At 43.5% G+C, this 20,199-nt stretch overlaps 1 protein-coding gene across 6 annotated transcripts in view; it reads right to left on the reverse strand.

Moving 5' to 3' along the window:
* Window positions 1-19,422, reverse strand: part of ATXN2 (ataxin 2) — a 116,025-nt gene extending 96,603 nt beyond the window's left edge. For 4 of the 6 annotated variants that reach the window (XM_047697336.1, XM_047697334.1, XM_047697333.1 and 1 more), the window contains exon 1: window positions 18,887-19,247. In XM_047697336.1, coding sequence (XP_047553292.1) covers window positions 18,887-19,113 — 227 coding nt within the window. In that variant the 5' untranslated portion in view covers window positions 19,114-19,247. Of the gene's footprint in view, window positions 1-18,886 lie in introns of all 6 variants that reach the window. The other 2 variants (XM_047697332.1, XM_047697331.1) reach the window with 1 other exon arrangement.
* Between the last annotated feature and the right edge of the window lie 777 nt (window positions 19,423-20,199).

The following is a 20,199-nucleotide window of genomic DNA, read 5'->3' on the forward strand; positions in this document are numbered from 1 at the left end:
AAGATGCCTGACCCTGAGCAAATGACCATAGCATATTAGAACAACCAAAGAACGTAGAAAGAAAGAAGGAAAATTTCTCCCTCCCCCACCCCGCGATCCCTGACAGTTTGGTGCCCTGCAAAGGGACCTTCGCTGGCTGGACACAGCTTCCTCTAGGGCAGCTGCAGCTGAGAACGCGGCAGAAGCCAGGCAAACAAGCTAGAGCTGGACAACTTGATACAAACTTCAAAGAAATCACCACAATAGCTCATGTACGGACAATCTTAATGCCTCTGCGCCACAGAAGGGTCACCAGAGACATTCGAACTGCCAACCAGAAAAATCTGTCAGGTTGCTGCTGTCCTTTCTCACTCCTTCTGAAGAGGTTTGGAGCCAGGTATCTAAAAATCTTCTCGACTGGCTGCCTTCAGAACTCAGAAACTAGGAGTATAATCTTCTCCAGGCATTAACTGTTGTTTTCCTTTTGTTTCCATAGAAATGCTTCTTATTAAATATCTAATTGCTTGCACCACAGACCTAACTTTGGAAGTCCACCTGCATTTCTGCCTCCTAAATTGAGACACAAGTGTTTAACTGAACTGGCCTATTCTCTGGACTAAGAGACTTGTCCAGTGAGATAGGGCAATTTACCAACTCAACGTACAAACTGTGGAAAGTTTCAAAGATGAGACTGAAGGGAACAGAATATGCCACTTTGGCATGTAGATTATTTTAACTTGAAGGCAATCAAGTCTCGGTAGACTCAAGAAAAACTGACTGATGATGGCTAAAAGAAATTGCCTAAAAGAAATTTAGATGGGGAGCCTGGCCCAGAAAGAGAGTTATTACCAAAGGTTTTTTTTGTTTTTTGTTTTTTTTAATCTGAAAGACTTATCCACATGGCAGGGCCAACATCTGCCTAGGAAACATCTGCTCTTTTCATCTTCCTGCAAAATGCCCTCCTTCCCTTTGAAGCCCCAGCCCCATCTCTTTCCTCAGCTCAGGATGGCATGTGAGCCTCCATTGCCTGACTGCCTCTGAGTCTCATATTTTTGTGGGACTTCTGTACCCACAAAATTAAATTTGGTTTTCCTGTTAAAATAAATAAATAAATAAATAAATAAATAAATAAATGCAAAAGTGCTTAAGTCTCACAGGCTTAGAATCTCAGCTTCATCTCTTCCTAGCTCTTTGACCTTGGGCAAGTTCCTTAATTTCCCTGAACTACCACTTCCTTACCTGTAAAATGGATATGGCACTACCAACCTGACAGGCTGACCTGTTCTAAGGAGTAAAGGATTCAGACAGGCACCTGGGTGGCTCAGTTGGTTAAGCGACTGCCTTTGACTCAGGTCATGATCCTGGAGTCCTGGGATCAAGCCCCGCATCGGGCTCCCTGCTCGGCAGGGAGTCTGCTTCTCCCTCTGACCCTCCCTCTTCTGATGCTCTCTCTCTCTCATTCTCTTTCAAATAAATAAATACGATCTTAAAAAAAAAAAAAGAAGAAGAAGAAGTAATGCACCTGGCACGGTTCCTGAAAACGAACAGGTCCACAATAAATGGTAACTATCATTATATAAACAGAAAGTTCTCCATAAACTGTTTTCACATCACAGATACCTAAACTTTTTTCAGAAAAATGGCTGCTGCTACTACTACTACTACCACTCAACTCAGAAATGCTAGCTTTTTCCTAACACATTTTATATAGGAAAAAAGTTTTTGTCAACAGGGGTTCTTATTCTCTAACCTTTCAGACTGGGTTAAAAATATGCAGACTTCCTATAACATTTGCAGACTATAAACAACTAAATTCTGTATCCATCACAAATGCAAATTCCTCACTTTCTTCTCCATTGTTCATCCTAAGGAGCCTCTGAAGTACATTTCTTCACCAGGTGAAGCAAATTCCCGGTCAATTAAAATAAGAAGCTAATTGTAATTTTCCTTAAATCCATGACCAGGGCCTTCTGGGTGGCTCAGTTAGGCATCTAAATTCACCTCAGGTCTTGATCCCAGGGTTCTGGTATGGAGCCCTATGTGGGGATCCCTGATCAGCAGAGAGCCTGCTTCTCCCTCTCCCATTCCCGCTGTTTGAGCTCCCCCTCTGTGTCTGTCTCTGTCAAATAAATAAATAAAATCTTAAAACAAAACAAAACAAAAAAAATCCATCACCAGTTTTCTTCTCATCTCACTTGCAGACCTTTTCAGAGATCCTAATACAACAATATTAAGTCATTCCAGTTTTGCCACTTTCTAGCAGAGTAAATTTAAACAGGTACTTAGCTTCTCTGGGCCTCACCTTCTTCACAGGTAAAATGGGACAGGGCAACAGGTTATCTAATAGGATTGTGTGATAACCAAGTAAGAAAAAAATATATGTATGTATACATGTATATATTTACATTAAGTGTATATGCCCAAGCAGAAAAAGAAGCTCAAGGTGGGATCCACTCAGTAATTCTTCCCCCTCCCTTTCAATTATAACCTTACTCAGCTTTCACAAGCTTAGACCACAAGGATTCTCAAACCTACTGATTTCTGTGACTAGCCAGTGGCTGCCCCTAAAGCATTAGGAGTATAACATTAGCAACATACTAGACTACTCAGGGCCCCGGGCTGGCTCAGTCCACAGAGCCTGGACTCTTGATCTCAGGGTTTTGAGTTCAAGCCCCACAGTGGACACAGAGCTTACTTAATTAAAAAAAAATACATATTAGTGGCTCGGTGCTCTCAGGGAGTCTGCTTTTCTCCCCCTACCCCTCACCCAACTCGTGCTCTTGCACTCACTCAAATAAATAAATGAAACCTTTAAAAAAATAAAATTTAAATTAAAAAATATTAGCTATTAAAAAAATACTGGACTACTCATAAGAGGGCCTATATTCTGATGAAAGCAGCATGTTTTCTTCCCCTTATCTAAGAGACTTCCTTCCAAGAGGCAAGCATTAGCAACTCAAACATATCATGAGGAGGCAGTTAGAACTTTCTGCCTTGTCTCCCCCCAACTAGAAGGTAAGCTCCAGGAAGGAAGAGACCTCATCTGGATTGATTACTACAGTATCCCCAGGGCCTGGAAAAAGATAAATTTTAAAGAATAGTTTTAATTAAGGTATGCCTATGAAATAAATAGCATGTTCCTTTTTGAGATGACAGCTATTCCTTGACAGTAAATTCATCTGCTTAACAATGAAACCCAGGCTCATACAGCCAATAAGGAATTTATCACTTATTAAGTATCCTAAGTTGTACAACGCGCTTGTCCCTGTCCTCAAGATGCTCTAAACCTAGGGGCGCCTGGGTGGCTCAGTGGGTTAAACCTCTGCCTTCAGCTCGGGTCATGGTCTCAGGGTCCTGGGATCGAGCCCCGCGTGGAGCTCTCTGCTCAGCAGGGAGCGTGCTTCCTCCTCTCTCTCTGCCTGCCTCTCTGCCTACTTGTGATCTGTCAAATAAATAAAATCTTGGGGTGCCTGGGTGGCTCAGTGGGTTAAGCCTCTGCCTTCGGTTCAGGTCATGATCCCAGGATCCTGGGATCGAGCCCCACATCGGGCTCTCTGCTCAGCAGGGAGCCTGCTTCCTCCCTGCCTCTCTGCCTACCTGTGATCTCTGTCTGTCAAATAAATAAATAAAATCTTAAAAAATAAATAAATAAATAAAATCTTTTAAAAAAAAAAGATGCTCTAAACCTAGAAGGCAATACAAATTCAGTAGCTCTTTCACTTCCAAACAAGTTAGAGCCGAAATAGTTCCTTTTCACCAAAGATGATATATAAATGGCAAACAAGCATGTGAAAGGAAGTTCGATATCATTAGGCAATAAAGAAATGTAAATTCAGAGGGTATCATGCTTAGCGAAATAAGTCAATCAGAGAAAGACAACTATCATATGATCTCCCTGATATGAGGGAGAGGAGATGCAACATGAGGGGTTAAGGGGGTAGGAGAAGAATAAATGTAACAAGATGGGATTGGGAGGGAGACAAACCATAAGTGACTCTTAATCTCACAAAACAAACTGAGGGTTGATGAGGGGAGGGGGGGTTGGGAGAGGGGGGGTGGGGTTATGGATATTGGGGAGGGTATGTGCTATGGTGAGTGCTGTGAAGTGTGTAAACCTGGCGATTCGCAGACCTGTACCGCTGGGGATAAAAATATATGTTTATAAAAAATAAAATTAAAAAATAAAAAATAAAAAAAAGAAATGTAAATTCAAACCACAATGAAATACCACTAGACTGGCTGAAATTAAAGATTAACATACCAAGTGTTCCCAAGGAATTAGAGCAATTAAAAAATCTCATACACTGCTGAGGGGAATACAAAATAGGACAGGACTTTAACAGTTTGGCAATTACTTTTAAAACTAAATAAACACTTGTCATACAACTCAGCAATCCCATTTCTATGTACTTACCCAAGAGAAATGAAATCGTCATGACCACACAAAACCTATACACAAATACTTATAGCAGCTTCATTCATAATAGCCAGAACTGCTAACAACTGTCCAATACTCAATGAACACACTGTGGGGAAGAAACTACTATTACATGCAGTGACACAAATGAATTTCAACCCATTATTCTACATGAGAGAAGCTAATCACCAAAGGCTGTATACTGTACGATTCCATTTAAATGACATTCCAGAAAAGTCAAAACTATGACAACAGGAAAAAAGATCATAATTGCCAGGATTAGACAATGGGGACTGACGGGTAAGAGGCACAAGGAAACTTTCAAGTGACACTCTAATTGTGGTGGTGACTCCACGGCTCTGTTTGTGAAAACTCAAGAGCTATACACTAAAAAGGGTGAACTTTACGTATATCATATTTTAATATAGCTAATTAAAATGCAACCTACCACAATAAGGAATAACTCTCTACCGACCTGAGCTAAACCACAGTATACTGAGCAACACATTTTTAAAATCTCTTGTGTATCATCCACATGTTTGGACAGGAGGAGGTTTTGAAACTTACAGACCCGGGGCGCCTGGGTGGCTCAGTGGGTTAAAGCCTCTGCCTTCGGCTCCGGTCATGATCCCAGGGTCCTGGGATCGAGCCCCGCGTCGGGCTCTCTGCTCAGCGGGGAGCCTGCTTCCTCCTCTCTCTCTGCCTGCCTCTCTGCCTACTGTGATCTCTGTCTGTCAAATAAATAATAAAATAAAATCTTTAAAAAAAAAAAAAAGAAAAGAAAAAAAAAGAAACTTACAGACCCAATATATGAACATTCTATTGGGCGTCTTTTCCCAAAAGACAATATTTTCTTCTTCTTTTTCCCCCAAGATTGATTGATTATTTATTTATTTGACACAGAGAGAGAAAGATCACAAGTAGGCAGAGGCAGGTTGGGGGGGGGGGGGGTGTAAGCAGGCTCCCTGTTGAGCAGAGAGCCCTATGTGGGGCTTGACCCAAGGCCCCTGAGATCATGACCAGAGCCAAAGGCAGCGGCTTAACCCACTGAGCCACCCAGGTGCCCCAACCTTTTCTAAGAAACCTTCTTAGTGTCATGGGAGCCACCTGAGACCCTGTACTCAATGACCGTGAACCTGGAGCACTATCTGCAAGTCCTGACACAAGCTTCAGCAGCACTTTAACTACTTTAGCCTTCTCCCAAATCAGCACGGTTAGCTGCAAACTTCCAAGTTTTCCCATTCCATCCATTAATTATCTTTATTTTTGGCTGATCATTACTGACTAAACCATGGTACTTTTCATTCTCTGTCCTTCAGAATAATTCATCCTGTCCCCAGCCATCATTTTCCTACTAATTTTTTTTAAATCTCTCATTACCTTAAGTTTACTTATTTAAGTAATCTCTACACCAAATGCAGGGCTTGAACCACACTGACATCAAGAGTCACACACTCTGTTGACTGAGCCAGCCCAGATGCCCCAATCTCTCACTTCTACCATAATTGTTTTATTCTGACTGGCACTGTCAATACTGCTGCTGCACTTGTTGAAAATGACAGCTTTAAGAACGGTAAGTATAAACACAGAGAATTTTAAAACATCAGGGATGGCTGACTATGCAATGACCACAGTCATAAATAACCTCCGCCTCCAAAAAAAATACCCCCCATCTGTTGGTAGACCTAACCCACTTTTGTTCTGGGCAGTAGCTATGCTACCATCTGATTTCATTCTAAAGAGAGTTTGTAAGGGGAGAAGCTGCTGCACTTAAATATAAGGCACTATGCATTCAATACCACAGGAATGATACCTGCCAAAAGCTTTAGCAGCACAGGAGAAACCGCATTTTCCAAAGGTAAATATGTTAAGATACTATGAGAGAAGATCTGGGCTAAGCCATTAAAGACCTATGCTGAAGAGGATGAGAGGACTACACTGGCATAATTTGATTCATGCTGGAGAATAAATACAGTGTGCAGTCTGCAGAGGGACTTGGAAGGCCAAAGAGTCTGGATTCGATTCAGCTAGTAATGAGAGCCGCTGAAAGTTTCTCAGTAGTAAGTGGGTAAGTGAAAGATGTTTGGGGGAGATTCTTATGGCTATGGAGTATGGAAGAAGTATCTGGACATGAAGAGACCAACTGGGAAGCCTGGTAGGCTCCAGGCAACAGATAACGTCTGTGCCCATGATATAAAGACTCCCCTCACCACTTCTATCCACATTTCTTCCCTAAGGCCAAAAGAAATCTCAGAATCCTCTGCATAGGGCGCCTGGGTGGCTGACATGAGCTAAAGCAGAAGCTCACGTCAAAATCCCAGGGTCCTGGGATCGAGTCCTTCCTGCTCAAGCAGGAGTCTGCTTTCTCCTTCTACCCCGCCTCCCACTCATTCTCTCAATCACTCTCGAATAAATAAAGCATTAAAAAAAAACAAAAAGACGACAAATCCTCTACATAACATTCCAATCAGAATTGGCGTAAAACCAGGTAAACCTACTTGCCATGTAGAATGAGTATGAGAAATGGATAGTCACAGAAGGAAGGAAAAGAATCCCTGGCAGAAAAAATAAAGGAAATTCATTTATTGAGAACTCAAGAGTGCACATGGCTGGCTCAGTCAGTTAAGCATCCAACTCTTGGTTTCAGCTCAGGTCATGCTTTTGGGGTCCTGGGATCAAGCCCAAGTCAGGTCAGGCTCTGCACAGAATCTGCTTGGGGTTCTCTCTCTCTCTCTCCCTCTCCCTCTACTCCTTCCCCTTCTCAAGCGCTCCCTCTCAAATAAATTTTTTTTAAAAGGAGACACACTTTCACTTGAAACATGACGAAACAAGAGCAAAAGTAGAGTAGAGCCTTTGCTAACTCAGAAAACTTCAGAAATGTTTTGTGGGGTTTTTTTGTCGGGTTTTTTTTTTTTTTTTGGATAGGTGAATCTTTTCTTAGATTACTGAATAAACACCAAATTTTAAAAATAAGTCTTAAGAAATATGTTATATTAGGGGCACCTGAGTGCCCAGTTGATTAACTGTCTTCAGCTCAGGTCCTGATCCTGGGACCCTGGGATGGAGTCCTGCATCAGGCTCCCTGATCGGCAGTGGGAAGCCTGCTTCTCCTTCTTCCTCTGCTTCCCCACTCCATGAGCACGTGCTCGCTCTTTCACTCTAATAAATAAAATATTCTTAAAAAACTGTATATTAGGGGCGCCTGGGTGGCTCAGTGGGTTAAGCCGCTGCCTTCGGCTCAGGTCATGATCCCAGGTCCTGGGTTCGAGCCCCACATCAGGCTTTCTGCTCAGCAGGGAGCCTGCTTCCTCCTCTCTCTCTGCCTGCCTCTCTGCCTACTTGTGATTTCTCTCTGTCAAATAAATAAATAAAATCTTAAAAAAAAAAAACTGTATATTAGTATCACTATATCATACACCTGAAACTAGTATTACACTGTAGGTTAACTAACTGGACTTTAAATAAATTTTTTAAAATGTTATCCTAGAAAGAAAAGGGAACAAGATTCCTGGTAAATAAGCTCTGTGGCCTTCATTTCCTCACCCATAAAGAAAAATAAGAACTAAAAATCCACCTGAGCCAGTTTCCAGCTCCAAATCTGTATGATCCTAAAATACTGAGTGCTTTCCATGTACCAAGAATGAAATATAATAAAAACCCAGTATCGGGGCGCCTGGGTGGCTCAGTGGGTTAAAGCCTCTGCCTTTGGCTCGGGTCATGATCCCAGGGTCCTGGGATCGAGCCCCACATCGGGCTCCCTGCGGAGCAGAGAGAATCTCAAGCAGGCTGAGCATGGAGCCCCCAGTGCCTATAGGGGTAGCAGGGGGACCTGGGACTTGATCCCAAAACCCTGAGAGCATAACCTGAGCTCAAACCAAGAGCTGAACACCCAGGTGCCCCCTTCTCCTTTTAATAAGTGTCATAAATAAAAAGTTTTTAATAAAAAAAACTGAGACTAAGAATGAGTGACCTGCCACAATTATTCAAACAGCTCACCACTTCTAAGGGCCAAAGACTGTTCGAACAGAAAGACTGTTTCTGCCCTCACTGCTCTTAAATTTTAGTTACCAAGAGGTGAACCTTGATTCTAGCCTAGACTGGGGTTACCAGATAAAATAAAGGATGCCCCATTAAATCTGAATTTCATATAAATGAATAGTTTTGTTCCATGCAATTTGGGACACATTTATACTTTAGTATTAGTCACTGTTGATCAGAAATTCAAGTTCAGCTGGGCATCCTATATTTTTACTTGCTAAATCTGGCAACCCTAGCAGAGACTTAACTATAAAACCCTTCCTCAGTCCTTTTACTACATCTCAGTGCTCTAAAATATTACAGTTTATCTCACAACACAGTACATACACATTAAGTCAAGCAGTTCTTTAAAACCATTCTTACCTCTAAGAATACAATGCATTCTAGTATCTTCTATTCTTTTTCATTTTTCTAAAAGTGCTTGTCACGACTCACTAAAGTGATTTTTACAATTTATTAGGGGGTCCTGATGTACAGCTCGAAAAATACTTCTTTGAAAAATATGAAAAACAATTTACCTTTGTGTTGAGTCACTATTATAAGCCCATCAACTAAGGATATTGTGCTATAAAATAATAATGCCTCAGGGTGAATGCCTATAGAAGGCATACAGCTATAACCTTAGAGTCAAATGGTATACTTTGAGTTCTTTTGTCTGTTTTTTAGTTTTCCAATCTTTTCACTTTTTGTCACACAATTAATATTTCTTATTGCTGTCAATATGTTCGCCTCTAAATGTGCCCCTTTCTGGGGCACCTGGGTGGCTCAGTCAGTTAAATGTCTGACTTGATTTCAGCTCAGGTCACGATCTCAGGGTTGTGAGAATAAACCCTGTGTCAGGTTCCCCACTCACAGAATCTGTCTGTCCCTCCCCCGTCTCTCAAATAAGCTCTTTAAAACATAAGTAAATAAGTTTTATTTCTCTACTGCTGGCAATCTGTAAATAAAAAATGTAAGCTATGTAAAATCATGTGTAAAGTAAAAGCAAATAAAACTCTGAAAGAGGTCCTGAAGAGCTCCCCTTTCTGTCATCTACACAATCTTTAATGTAAAAACCATAGGTCTTTACCTAATTTCAAGTATGTTTCAGGAATGAAAACAGGTAACTACACCCTGCCCACAAAAACGATTTTTGGAGGAAAAAAATGATTTTGAGCCCCAAAGGAAAAATGCACAATTTGGTTCAAAACTAACCTTTCCCTTCTTTTTAAACTAAAACTATAATCAAGATTAATTTTGCCTATTTACAAGATTACTATTAAGAATATTATTTAAGGGGCGCCTGGGTGGCTCAGTGGGTTAAGCCGCTGCCTTCGGCTCAGGTCATGATCTCGGAGTCCCGGGATCGAGCCCCGCATCGGGCTCTCTGCTCTCTCGGGGAGCCTGCTTCCTCCTCTCTCTCTGCCTGCCTCTCTGCCTGCTTGTGATCTCTCTGTCAAATAAAAAAAAAAAAAAAAAAAATATTATTTAAGGGCGCCTGGGTGGCTCAGTGGGTTAAGCCGCTGCCTTCGGCTCAGGTCATGATCTCAGGGTCCTGGGATCAAGTCCCGCATCGGGCTCTCTGCTCAACAGGGAGCCTGCTTCCCTCTCTCTCTCTGCCTGCTTCTCTGTCTACTTGTGATCTCTCTCTGTCAAATAAATAAATAAAATCTTTAAAAAGAATATTATTTAATAATTCATAAAACCAGTAAGAACATAAAGTGGCAATCAAAAATATCTGACCACTGACAAAACTGTCAAGTACAACACTCTGCAGTTCTTATATGCTTACTAAAAATCAGCTACATTCATTTATAATTACATCACAGACAAGTTTCATACCACAAAGTGATAGGATTTACAAAGCCATTATAGAATGCCATTTTATCCAGTTTCCAAAATGCAGTTAGCTATTAATCATGGCATGAAATTGCTATTTTATAGACACTTCAAGGCTCATAATATAAGCAATGTACACCAGAGTATTTTTAAATTAAAAGGAATTTCCAATTTTCACATGACAACTGCAAACAATTTTCAGCAAATAAAATCTAAGGCTAATAGTTGTGGCAAATTTTCACTTCTTTTTTTCTTTTTTTAAAGATTCCATTCATCCATTTGACAGAAAGCACAAGAAGGGGGAGTGGCAGGCAGAGAGAGAAACAGGCTCCCTGCAGAGCAAGGGTAGGCTGATGTGGGACTCAATCCCGGGACCCCAGGACCGCAGGATCATGATGTGACCTAGTCACTTAACCAGCTGAGCCACCCAGGTGCCCAGTTGTGGCAAATTTTCATAAGCAACCACAGATTCATAACAATACTAAACTATTAAAAATAATAAAACCAAGGGGGGCGCCTGGATGGCTCAGTGGGTTAAAGCCTCTGCCTTCAGCTCAGGTCATGATCTCAGGGTCCTGGGATCAAGCCCCGCATCGGGCCCTCTGCTCAGCAGGGAGCCTGCTTCCACCTTTCTGTCTACCTGCCTCTCTGCCTGCTTGTGCTCTCTCTTCCTGTCAATAAATAAAATATTAAAATAATAATAATAATAATAATAAAACCAAGGACTTAACATTTAAGTAGATTTCATGCCACATATGTACAAAATTACATGTATCTTCCAAAAAGATAAAAAACTAGACCTCCTATTTCACTGAGCCAAACTTCAAGGTTACAAAAGGATACCCTGAAGGTCAACTGTCTGTGATTGTCCTATTCTTTAAAATACACAGGATAGGGCACCTGAGTGGCTCAGTTGGTTGGGCAACTGCCGTTGGCTCAGGTCATGATCCTGGAGTCCCAGGATCCAGTCCCACATCAGGCTCCCTGCTCAGCAGGGAGTCTGTTTCTCCCTTTAACTGGTCTCCTCTCATGCGCTCTCTCTCTCTCATTCTCTCTCTCAAATAAACAAATATATAATTAAAATTAAAATACACACCATAACTTTATTTAGGTCTATGTCTGAATTTATTTAAAGAGAAGAATATAATAAAATTCTACAAATAAGTTGTTTTGGTCAAGTCCCCCAACTCCTCAAAGCTTAGGGGTCTTCCCTTCTATTCTTAAAATTTTCTGTTATTTCTTCCTGCTCTAAAATTCTAGTTTTAGGGGCGCCTGGGTGGCTCAGTGGGTTAAAGCCTCTGCCTTCGGCTCAGGTCGTGATCTCAGGGTCCTGGGATTGAGTCCCGCATCGGGCTCTCTGCTCGGCAGGGAGCCTGCTTCCCTTCCTCTCTCTCCGCCTGCCTCTCTGCCTACTTGTGATCTGTCTGTCAAATAAATAAATAAATAAAAATCTTTTTTAAAAATAAATAAATAAAATTCTAGTTTTAGGAGGAAAATATTTTAAAAGACACAGACAATATATACTCTTGAAGCTGCAACAGTATGTACCATATGATTCCATTTTGTTTATTCTATATATGTTCACAAAGAGTCTGAAAAGATGAGCTCCAAACTTTCAACAATATTATGTCAAAGGAAAGATTGTGGGCGCCTGGGTGGCTCAGTGGGTTAAGCCGCTGCCTTCGGCTCAGGTCATGATCTCAGGGTCCTGGGATCGAGTCCCGCATCGGGCTCTCTGCTCGGCAGGGAGCCTGCTTCCCTCTCTCCCTTTCCGCCTGCCTCTTTGTCTACTTGTGATCTCTCTCTGTCAAATAAATAAATAAAATCTTTTTTTTTTTTTTAAAGATTTTATTTATTTATTTGACAGACAGAGATCACAAGTAGGCAGAGAGGCAGGCGGAGAGAGAGGAAGGGAAGCAGGCTCCCTGCCGAGCAGAGAGCCCGATGCGGGACTCGATCCCAGGACCCTGAGATCATGACCTGAGCCGAAGGCAGCGGCTTAACCCACTGAGCCACCCAGGCGCCCTAAATAAATAAAATCTTTAAAAAAAAAAAAAAAAAAGGAAAGATTGTGGGTGATTTTAAAGGAGTTTGGCTTTGTTTTTCTGATTCTCTGTACTCTTTTCTACAATGAGTATTTAAATCTTACTGTTTTTCAAATTATGAGACAGAACTTTCATATATAGATAAGGCATTACCTGTACAAAGACTATTAAATTTTTTTATTTTAAAAAAGATTTTTGCACATGCACAAGAGAGAGCACAGGTGCACAAGCAGCGGGGAGGGGCAGAGGCAGAAGCAGACTGCCCGCTGAGCAGGGAGCCTGACATTGAGGGCTTGGGCTCCATCCCAGGATGAAGGCAGACACTTAACTGACTGAACCACCCAAACACCCTCTCTATTAATTTCAAGAATAAATCTGTTCTGTTGAGTCAACACGGATGGACTTAGAAGGTATTATGCTAAGTGAAAGTAAGTCAGACCGAGAAAGACAAATACCATATGATTCCACCCCTTACATGAAATCTTAAAAAAAAAAAAAAAAGAATAAACAAAAAGCAGAATAAGAACTATAAATACTGAGAACTAATGGTTGCAGAGGGTGGGGGAGCAAAATGGGTGAAGGGGAGGAGGAGATAAAGTCAGTCACTGGAGTAAAAAGAGCATAAGGAGGGACGCCTGGGTGGCTCAGTTGGTTAAGCAGCTGCCTTCAGCTCAGGTCATGATCCCAGCGTCCTGGGATCAAGTCCCACATCAGGCTCCTTGCTGGGCAGGGAGCCTGCTTCTCCCTCTGCCTCTGCCTGCCTCTCTGTCTGCCTGTGCTCGCTCGCTCTCTCTCCCTCTGTCCCTGACAAATAAATAAATAAAATCTTAAAAAAAAAAAAAGCATAAGGAATACAGTCAATGATATTTTAATAGTGATGTAATGGGATAGATGATAGCTATACTTGTGGTAAACATGGCATAATGCATAGATTTATCCAATCACCAAGTTCTACACCTCAAACTAATGTAACATTATATGTGTCAACTATACTCAAAAAAATAAGAAGGTCAAAAAAAAAAGAGAGAGAGAGAGAGAGAAGAAATCTGTTCTGGACACTGGTTCAAGTACATCTCTTCTCTCCATTATACTACAGGCAGCTTAAGATCTGCTGAAGATCCACAACCATGTTCTATACATATCTTCAAGTCACAAAGCCTGAAATCTTATATATATATACATATATATATACATATATATATGACATAAAAATCTCTTGAATTAATTGGTGTTTTAAATAACAGGAAAGCGGTTTATGACACCACTCCTACAAAACTGCAAATCTGCTTTGTTTGGCAAGCACCTCAATGGAGACTACTACTATTCTACATAGAACATTTATCTTCAAAAGCAGAAGAAATTCTTTTTGAGTAGAAAAATATACTTTAAGGATATCAAAAAACACATTAAAATGCAGCTCAACCTAGCCTAAGTAATGCTAGTAAAGGTCACACATTCAAAGGTGCCTACATTACAGATTGTAGATTTGGATGCTACAACCTTTCAAAGGCTTGATACCAGCTTCACAGTCACTGATATGTCAATCTTCTGATAAAAACATCCCTATTTTTGAAGTCTAACATCTAAGCAGGCAAAAAAGACTCAAGAGGAAAGAGCACCCTACTTTTATTTTAGTAACATTCTTGCTAAAATATGAAAAAGACCACTGTACTGACCTCTTAAAATCACGGTATGGTAACAATCATAAATGACCCAGATGTGCTTCAAAAACAACAACAACAACAACAAAAAAAACCAAGTACTTTCACTTAAAAAGATACAGTAGCAGGCAGGCCTGTTAATCAACTATATTGCAGCTGAAGTTACTACAATCATTTGAAATAGCTACAAAAACAGGGTTTTGTTCAGGCTCAAATCTTTACCTATCAAAACGCTATCACTATCTATCCAAAACGGAAAACTACAACTCCAAGAAAAAAATCTTATAGAGACTTAAAATCCCTTTCAAGGTATAAAAACACACTTTGCCACAGTGAAAATAAATTCTAACACAGCTGTAGCCACACAGAACAATAAAAAAAATTAGATCCTCCTTTAAGTCGAAACATATGGCTATGAAATAGCTATGATATGAGTTAACATCCCTCGTGTAAAATCTGCAAAATTATAACTGTCTAATTAGACACGGAAAATACAAACTTAACATTTAACCAAAAAAGGGACACCATAACTGACACCACTGATGTTTTGACTTTTCAAAATGCAAAATCTTGTGCTCACTTCGGCAGCACATATACCAAAATGCAAAATCTTTAAGCAACTATAGGATTACTTTTTCTGACAAAGATCTGATATAGGTTTTTGCCCAATCCAAAAAAGTCTATTTTCTCTAGGTACTTAGGATGAAAATTAAGTGAATTAGATTAAAATACATAAGTCCATTAGAAAAACAAAAATGTACAGCTTTTAATAGCCATCTACAGCTTACTTCTGATGACTTCGATTGTCAATTAACTTTTCTGGTCCAACTGCAAATGTGGTTATAATCAATACCCACATAAAAGAATAAGTTAACAAAGGATGATACAGTTTAAACCTTCTAAGCTACAAATGGGACCATATGACTGACTAGTCTAGAGTTAAAGCAAATGGCTAACTACCTCACCATCAAAACTCTGCTCTAATGTTACCTCCTCAAAGAAGCCTCCCCAATCCACTTAAAAGTGCAACCCACTCCCTTCCCTCACACTCTCATATTATATCCTTAATCTGCTCTCCCCTAAACCCATAGCTCTTACCTAATATTATACATAGTTTGCTAATTTAATGTCTCAATTAATGTCTGACTCATCATGTTAGAATGGAAACACGAGAAGAGCATCTATCTTTTTGTTTTATTCATTGGTATATCCCAAACACTTGTAACTGCCTGTACATGGATTTTCAATAAATTTCTATGTTCAATGGTGTCAATGTTTCAAGCTCTTCTAGAATATATTTAAAGAGACGAATGTCTCACAGATTCTTAAATGAAAACTTACATTAAATTGCAGCATAATTTCGAAGTTGCAATGCCTTAAAAGAAAGAAGCAGTGAAAGTACTAAGCTGAAAATGACTAAAATAAGTTTTTACGCACATTTAATCCTGTATCCAAAGATATTCTAATGTTGTATTATCTAGGTTTAGGAATGGGTAACAGAATGGGTAAACCCATTATTTTTTTAAATAGCAAAGGGATTGTGGGAGAGGAAGAGATATAGGTTAGCCAGTGATAATTCCCAACAGTGCCATGAAATTATATAAAAGTCAACAAAAGTGACTTGGTCACAAGGCTAACAGCTAATAAAAAATACTTTTAGATGAATGAGGGAGATTAACAACAACAAAAGCTTCAGAACAAGTTTCTCAGGACTTTCATTCCTCTACTTAGAGAAGTATGAGCACAATAGTTAAACCATGTATCCTCATTAGTGTTAACAGTTACTGTTTTCAAAGCATCTTCCCTTATATTATTTCATTAAGTCCTCAGTGAAACCAAATTCAAACTCAAGTATAAATAATCAGGTAGCTAACAAAAGTACTTAATAATGTATTCACTTGACAGTAAATGCAACTTTTCCCTTGAAAATCCCCCACAGTGTCTGACAAAGAAACCATTCTATAGAAGAGCCACCTTCCTGGCAATGGAAACTAACACAAGTCTTCTCAAGAGTAATATGGCACAGCTAGCAAGAGCCATGAAAACCTTGAAGCCCTTTGACCCAGTAAAACCACTCCTGAGAACTTTCTCTAAGGCAATAATTAGACTAAAGCCAAAAGCTATTAGTATAAAGATGTTTAGTGTACCACTAACTATAATAATAAAGATGGGGACACCCAAATCCCAACAGTTGAATGGTTAACCAAAAACCTAAAGAAAATTTATATTACAATGTTAAACAGAAAAATAAATAAATAAATAAACCACAAAATAACATGCACAATCATTAAAACTACATAAAAATGAAAAGGTAAAAACCGAAAACAAGATTTTGATTAACAGACTTTAGTATTAGGGGTATGTTGTTCTAAGAGAAAACGGTAACCTTCTAAAACATATATGATAATTTAAGGCAGAATAAATTTTTGAAAACCATAAAAAAAAAACACTATTTTAAAAAAGTCAAATATAATGAAATGTTATTTAAAGAAGACATGTGAATTTCTTGACTTTCAAGAATATTTACTATCTCTAAACACGTCAAACCCAATGCTGCATTTTCTTTCTTTGCCCCTGGCCTCAGGGACATATTTTGACTGCTGATGCACACAAACATGTGTAAGGAGACCTTAAAAACTGTAACCAGTTTACAAAGAACCTAGCAGCAGTGGATCAAAATCCAAAGGAACTCTACGTGAGATCTATGTAATAAAAGTACACATTATATGAATCCAATAAACAGAACTTCACATATCTAACAAAAAGAACAAGGGCGAGAATTCATGTCTCAAATGAAAGAACTTAAAGCAAAGAATAATTTAAATTAATCTTAAATGTAAAGCCTCAAAGAACAGAAAAGGCTCTTTGGTACTAAAACATTCCAAATATTTTTGACCATTCAAGCCACTCTGCAACAGATTATAATTTTTAAGCCTAAAGAGAGCGGTCGCAACCTAAAAGCCTAAGTTTTAATTTGTAATTATATGAACAAGTAAAATATACCTGCCAAATCTCTATGATACCTAAGAAGAAAAATACCGTGGGTCCTTTTCTGTAAAAAAATAGGTACAAAATTTGTCCATTTTTCACTGTGGATGCCACTGAAAAAGGGAAACTGAAGTTACAGAATCTAAGTTACAGAAACTAAGTGGAAAGAGCTGGGACAATAAGCACTTTATCTGAACTAGTTAGGGTAAGGTTAACGTTTGAGGGTGGTTCAGAGAAAGGACAACTGTGAAGGGGAGGTAGGGTAGAAGTAAACAAAAACACAATGTTGGCCCTTCACCCCTTGAAAGCAGGATTCCTTAAAAATCAGCCCTGATTCATCTTGAAGGGTAACTTCTCGGGCCACAAATGAAAATTCTTTGGAAATGGATCGCTGAAAACCTGTTTTCAAAAAGAAAACTCAGTGCGTGGGGGAAAAAAAAAATCCCCTATCCCACCTTCTCAAGCCCAGGATGTCTATTTCCGGAGGACCCTCCTCACTGACTACCAACCCCGCCTAGGTCTAAGGGAGGCAAGGCAGTGCCGAACACGGATGGGCTCGGGGCACAGGGGAAATAGACTTGCGTGCCCTTGGTGAGCTCTGGCGGCACTTCCCAAGTTAAGGACACTGGCCACAATGGAATGGAGTCTATTGACATTTGCTGCTCCGTTTGAACACTAAGCATTTTCTTAGTTCGTGAAATACGAACTGTCAACCCCCCCCCCCACACACACACCCTCCCCAACAGGCCTTCCCGCACAAACACACCCTCCCAAGTCAGACCCGGTTAGAGAGACAGCACAAGGCCCCCAGTCCCTACCACAAGCCTAGGTTTATGGGGAAAGAGGAGACGACGACGCAAGTAAACACCCGCATTTCTGCTTTCAGGAACCCCACCAGGTCTCCTGGTGCAATCCCTCTCCCCTCGAAATTCTATGAATTGGGACGGGGGTTGGGGAAAATGCGCAGCGTGCCCGCTCCTTGCCACCACCATCCCCCTCTGTCCCCGATCTGGCCTGGCCTTCTGACGCACGCCTGGGTCCGGCCCTCGCCCACCACTATTCAAAGGCGCCTTCTCGGCCTCGGAACAGCATTGCGGATCGGCCACCACCCGCGGCGGAGAGGCCTTGCGGGGGAAGGAGGGAGGCCGGGAGGGGGCCGGGCACTCCCCACCCCTTCCTCAAGTGGGGGAGGGCGGAACGCTGCAGAAGACTGCACAGAGCCCCACGATTCCTGGAGTTCTGGAACCCCCGCCGCTACCTCAGATTTAAATGGGGAGGGGAGCGGAGACCACTACCCACCCACCTCAATCCGGTTCTTCGAGCTTTTCCAGGGCAGGGGAGTGGGGTGGTTACGCACACCAGACAAACCCTAACGATTCCAGACGAGCCCCGTGGCTGCCCCTTTAACGGACAGGGGGGGACGCTGCCCTAACTTTCCCCCTCCCTTGTTATTCCCCAAAGGGGGAGTTGGCAAGTTTCGGGAGACTGAACCAAAACCTAAAGACCATTCCACGTTAATATTTAAACCGGGGGTGGGGGAGAGGCGGGGGGAGCGCTGCCCAAGCATCCCCTCCACGTTGGGGCTAAAGGAGGAACAGGGGCTGACACTTAGTGAGACCTGTAAATCCCTCCCGAACACTTAAATGGAGAGGGGGAGGCTGCCCAGTCCTTCCATCTTGACCGTTTGGGGGAGGGGGTGGGGATGTTGCAGGAGGCTGGACACGACCTGACATTCCCGGAGGGACCCTGCAGCGCCCCCCATCCAAACCCCGGGGCTCCAGGGGGGAGCGGGAGCTCCACCCCCACTGCGGGCCCCCAGCCCACCCCACCAAGCCTGGCCGGTCACAGGGCGGGGACGACGGTGTGGGCCGCGGGGGAGGGGACAGGAGGCCTGAGCTCGTCCAGGCCCGGAACGGAGGGGGCTGGGGCGCGACACCCACCTGCCCAGGCCGGGCCGCCCGCCGCCTGCGCTCGCCGCCGCCGAGGAGGAGGAAGCCACCGCCGAGGACGACGAGACTGAGGACGGCGCGGCGGCGGGCGACGTGAGAAGGCCGCCGCTGCCGCCGGGCTTACGGGCATTGGCGGCCGCGGGCGGCGGCGGCGGCGGCGGCTGCTGCTGCTGCTGCTGCTGCTGTTGTTGTTGTTGTTGCTGGGGCTTCAGCGACATGGTGAGGGGCCCATACACCGGCCCGCACGCCGGGCGGGGACAGCCGGGAGCCGGGCGCGCCGAGGAGACGCTGGAGCGCGGTGGGGACGCACCGGCGCCGAGCGGGGAGGCGCGGGATGGCGCGGACGGGGGGGCGCCCGGGCCGGCTAGGGGGAGAAGGAGGACGACGAAGGGGCGGGGAGGCCCGCCGAAACCGAAGAGCCGCCGGGAGCCGGGCAGGGACGCGCCGCCGCCGTTGCCGTTGCTACCAAAACAGTCTGAGGCGGAGGGAGGTGAGCGCTGCCCGGAGGGAGGGGGGCCGGGGCCGGGCGGGGGAGGGGCGGCGGAGGGATACGGGCCCGGAGCCGCGCCGCCGCCGCCGCCCCGCCCGCCCCGCCGCGCCGGCCGCGGGAGCGAGCGCCGCCCGGGCCACCTGGCCGCGGCGAAGCGGCGTGGTTCGATGGCCGCTGCGGGGCCCCGAGGAGCTGCGGCCGCCGAGCGCATCGGGGGTCGGGCACACAGAGGCGCCGCGTGGCGATGCTGGGTGGGCGCGGTGGTGCGGAACGGGGACTCTTTACCGGAAGTCGGAAGGGTCGGACGGAAGCAGAACGTGAGACGACCCCGGGGCCGGGAGGGACACGTGAGGAGCGGGCGCCGCGCTGGGCTGCGTTCGCGGGGGTCGGGTGAGGGCCCGGCCGGCGGCCCTGCCCGGATCCGCCCTCCTCGAGGCGGGTCTGCCCTTCGGGAGGGCGTGTCTGTCTTCGCCCTCAGGGCCGGCCTAGTCTGGAGGACGGGAGGGAAGCGTTTCTTCCCCGCCCCCAAGTAATCCTTCTGCGACCTCAGAGTACTGGGAGAGTCCGTGTTTACCCCCACCTGATGCAACCTCGAACGTGGACTGCGAGTCCCTTCAGGGCGGAGACTCTGTCTTGCTACGTAAGAAGCATCTAGAACACAGGCATCCCATAGTTGTCTTTGTATCCCCACCACCTGGCACACAGTAGGTTCTCATCGCGTCACTGGATGTCTAAAAGGCAGACCCTTTTTTCCCTTGCCAAGACTAACAACGAGGTTGGAGTCCAGCAACCTCTCGGGGCCACCTACATCTGG

The sequence above is a fragment of the Lutra lutra genome, chromosome 12, assembly GCF_902655055.1.
Source record: "Lutra lutra chromosome 12, mLutLut1.2, whole genome shotgun sequence".
In the NCBI taxonomy this organism is placed as follows: Eukaryota; Metazoa; Chordata; class Mammalia; order Carnivora; family Mustelidae; genus Lutra; species Lutra lutra.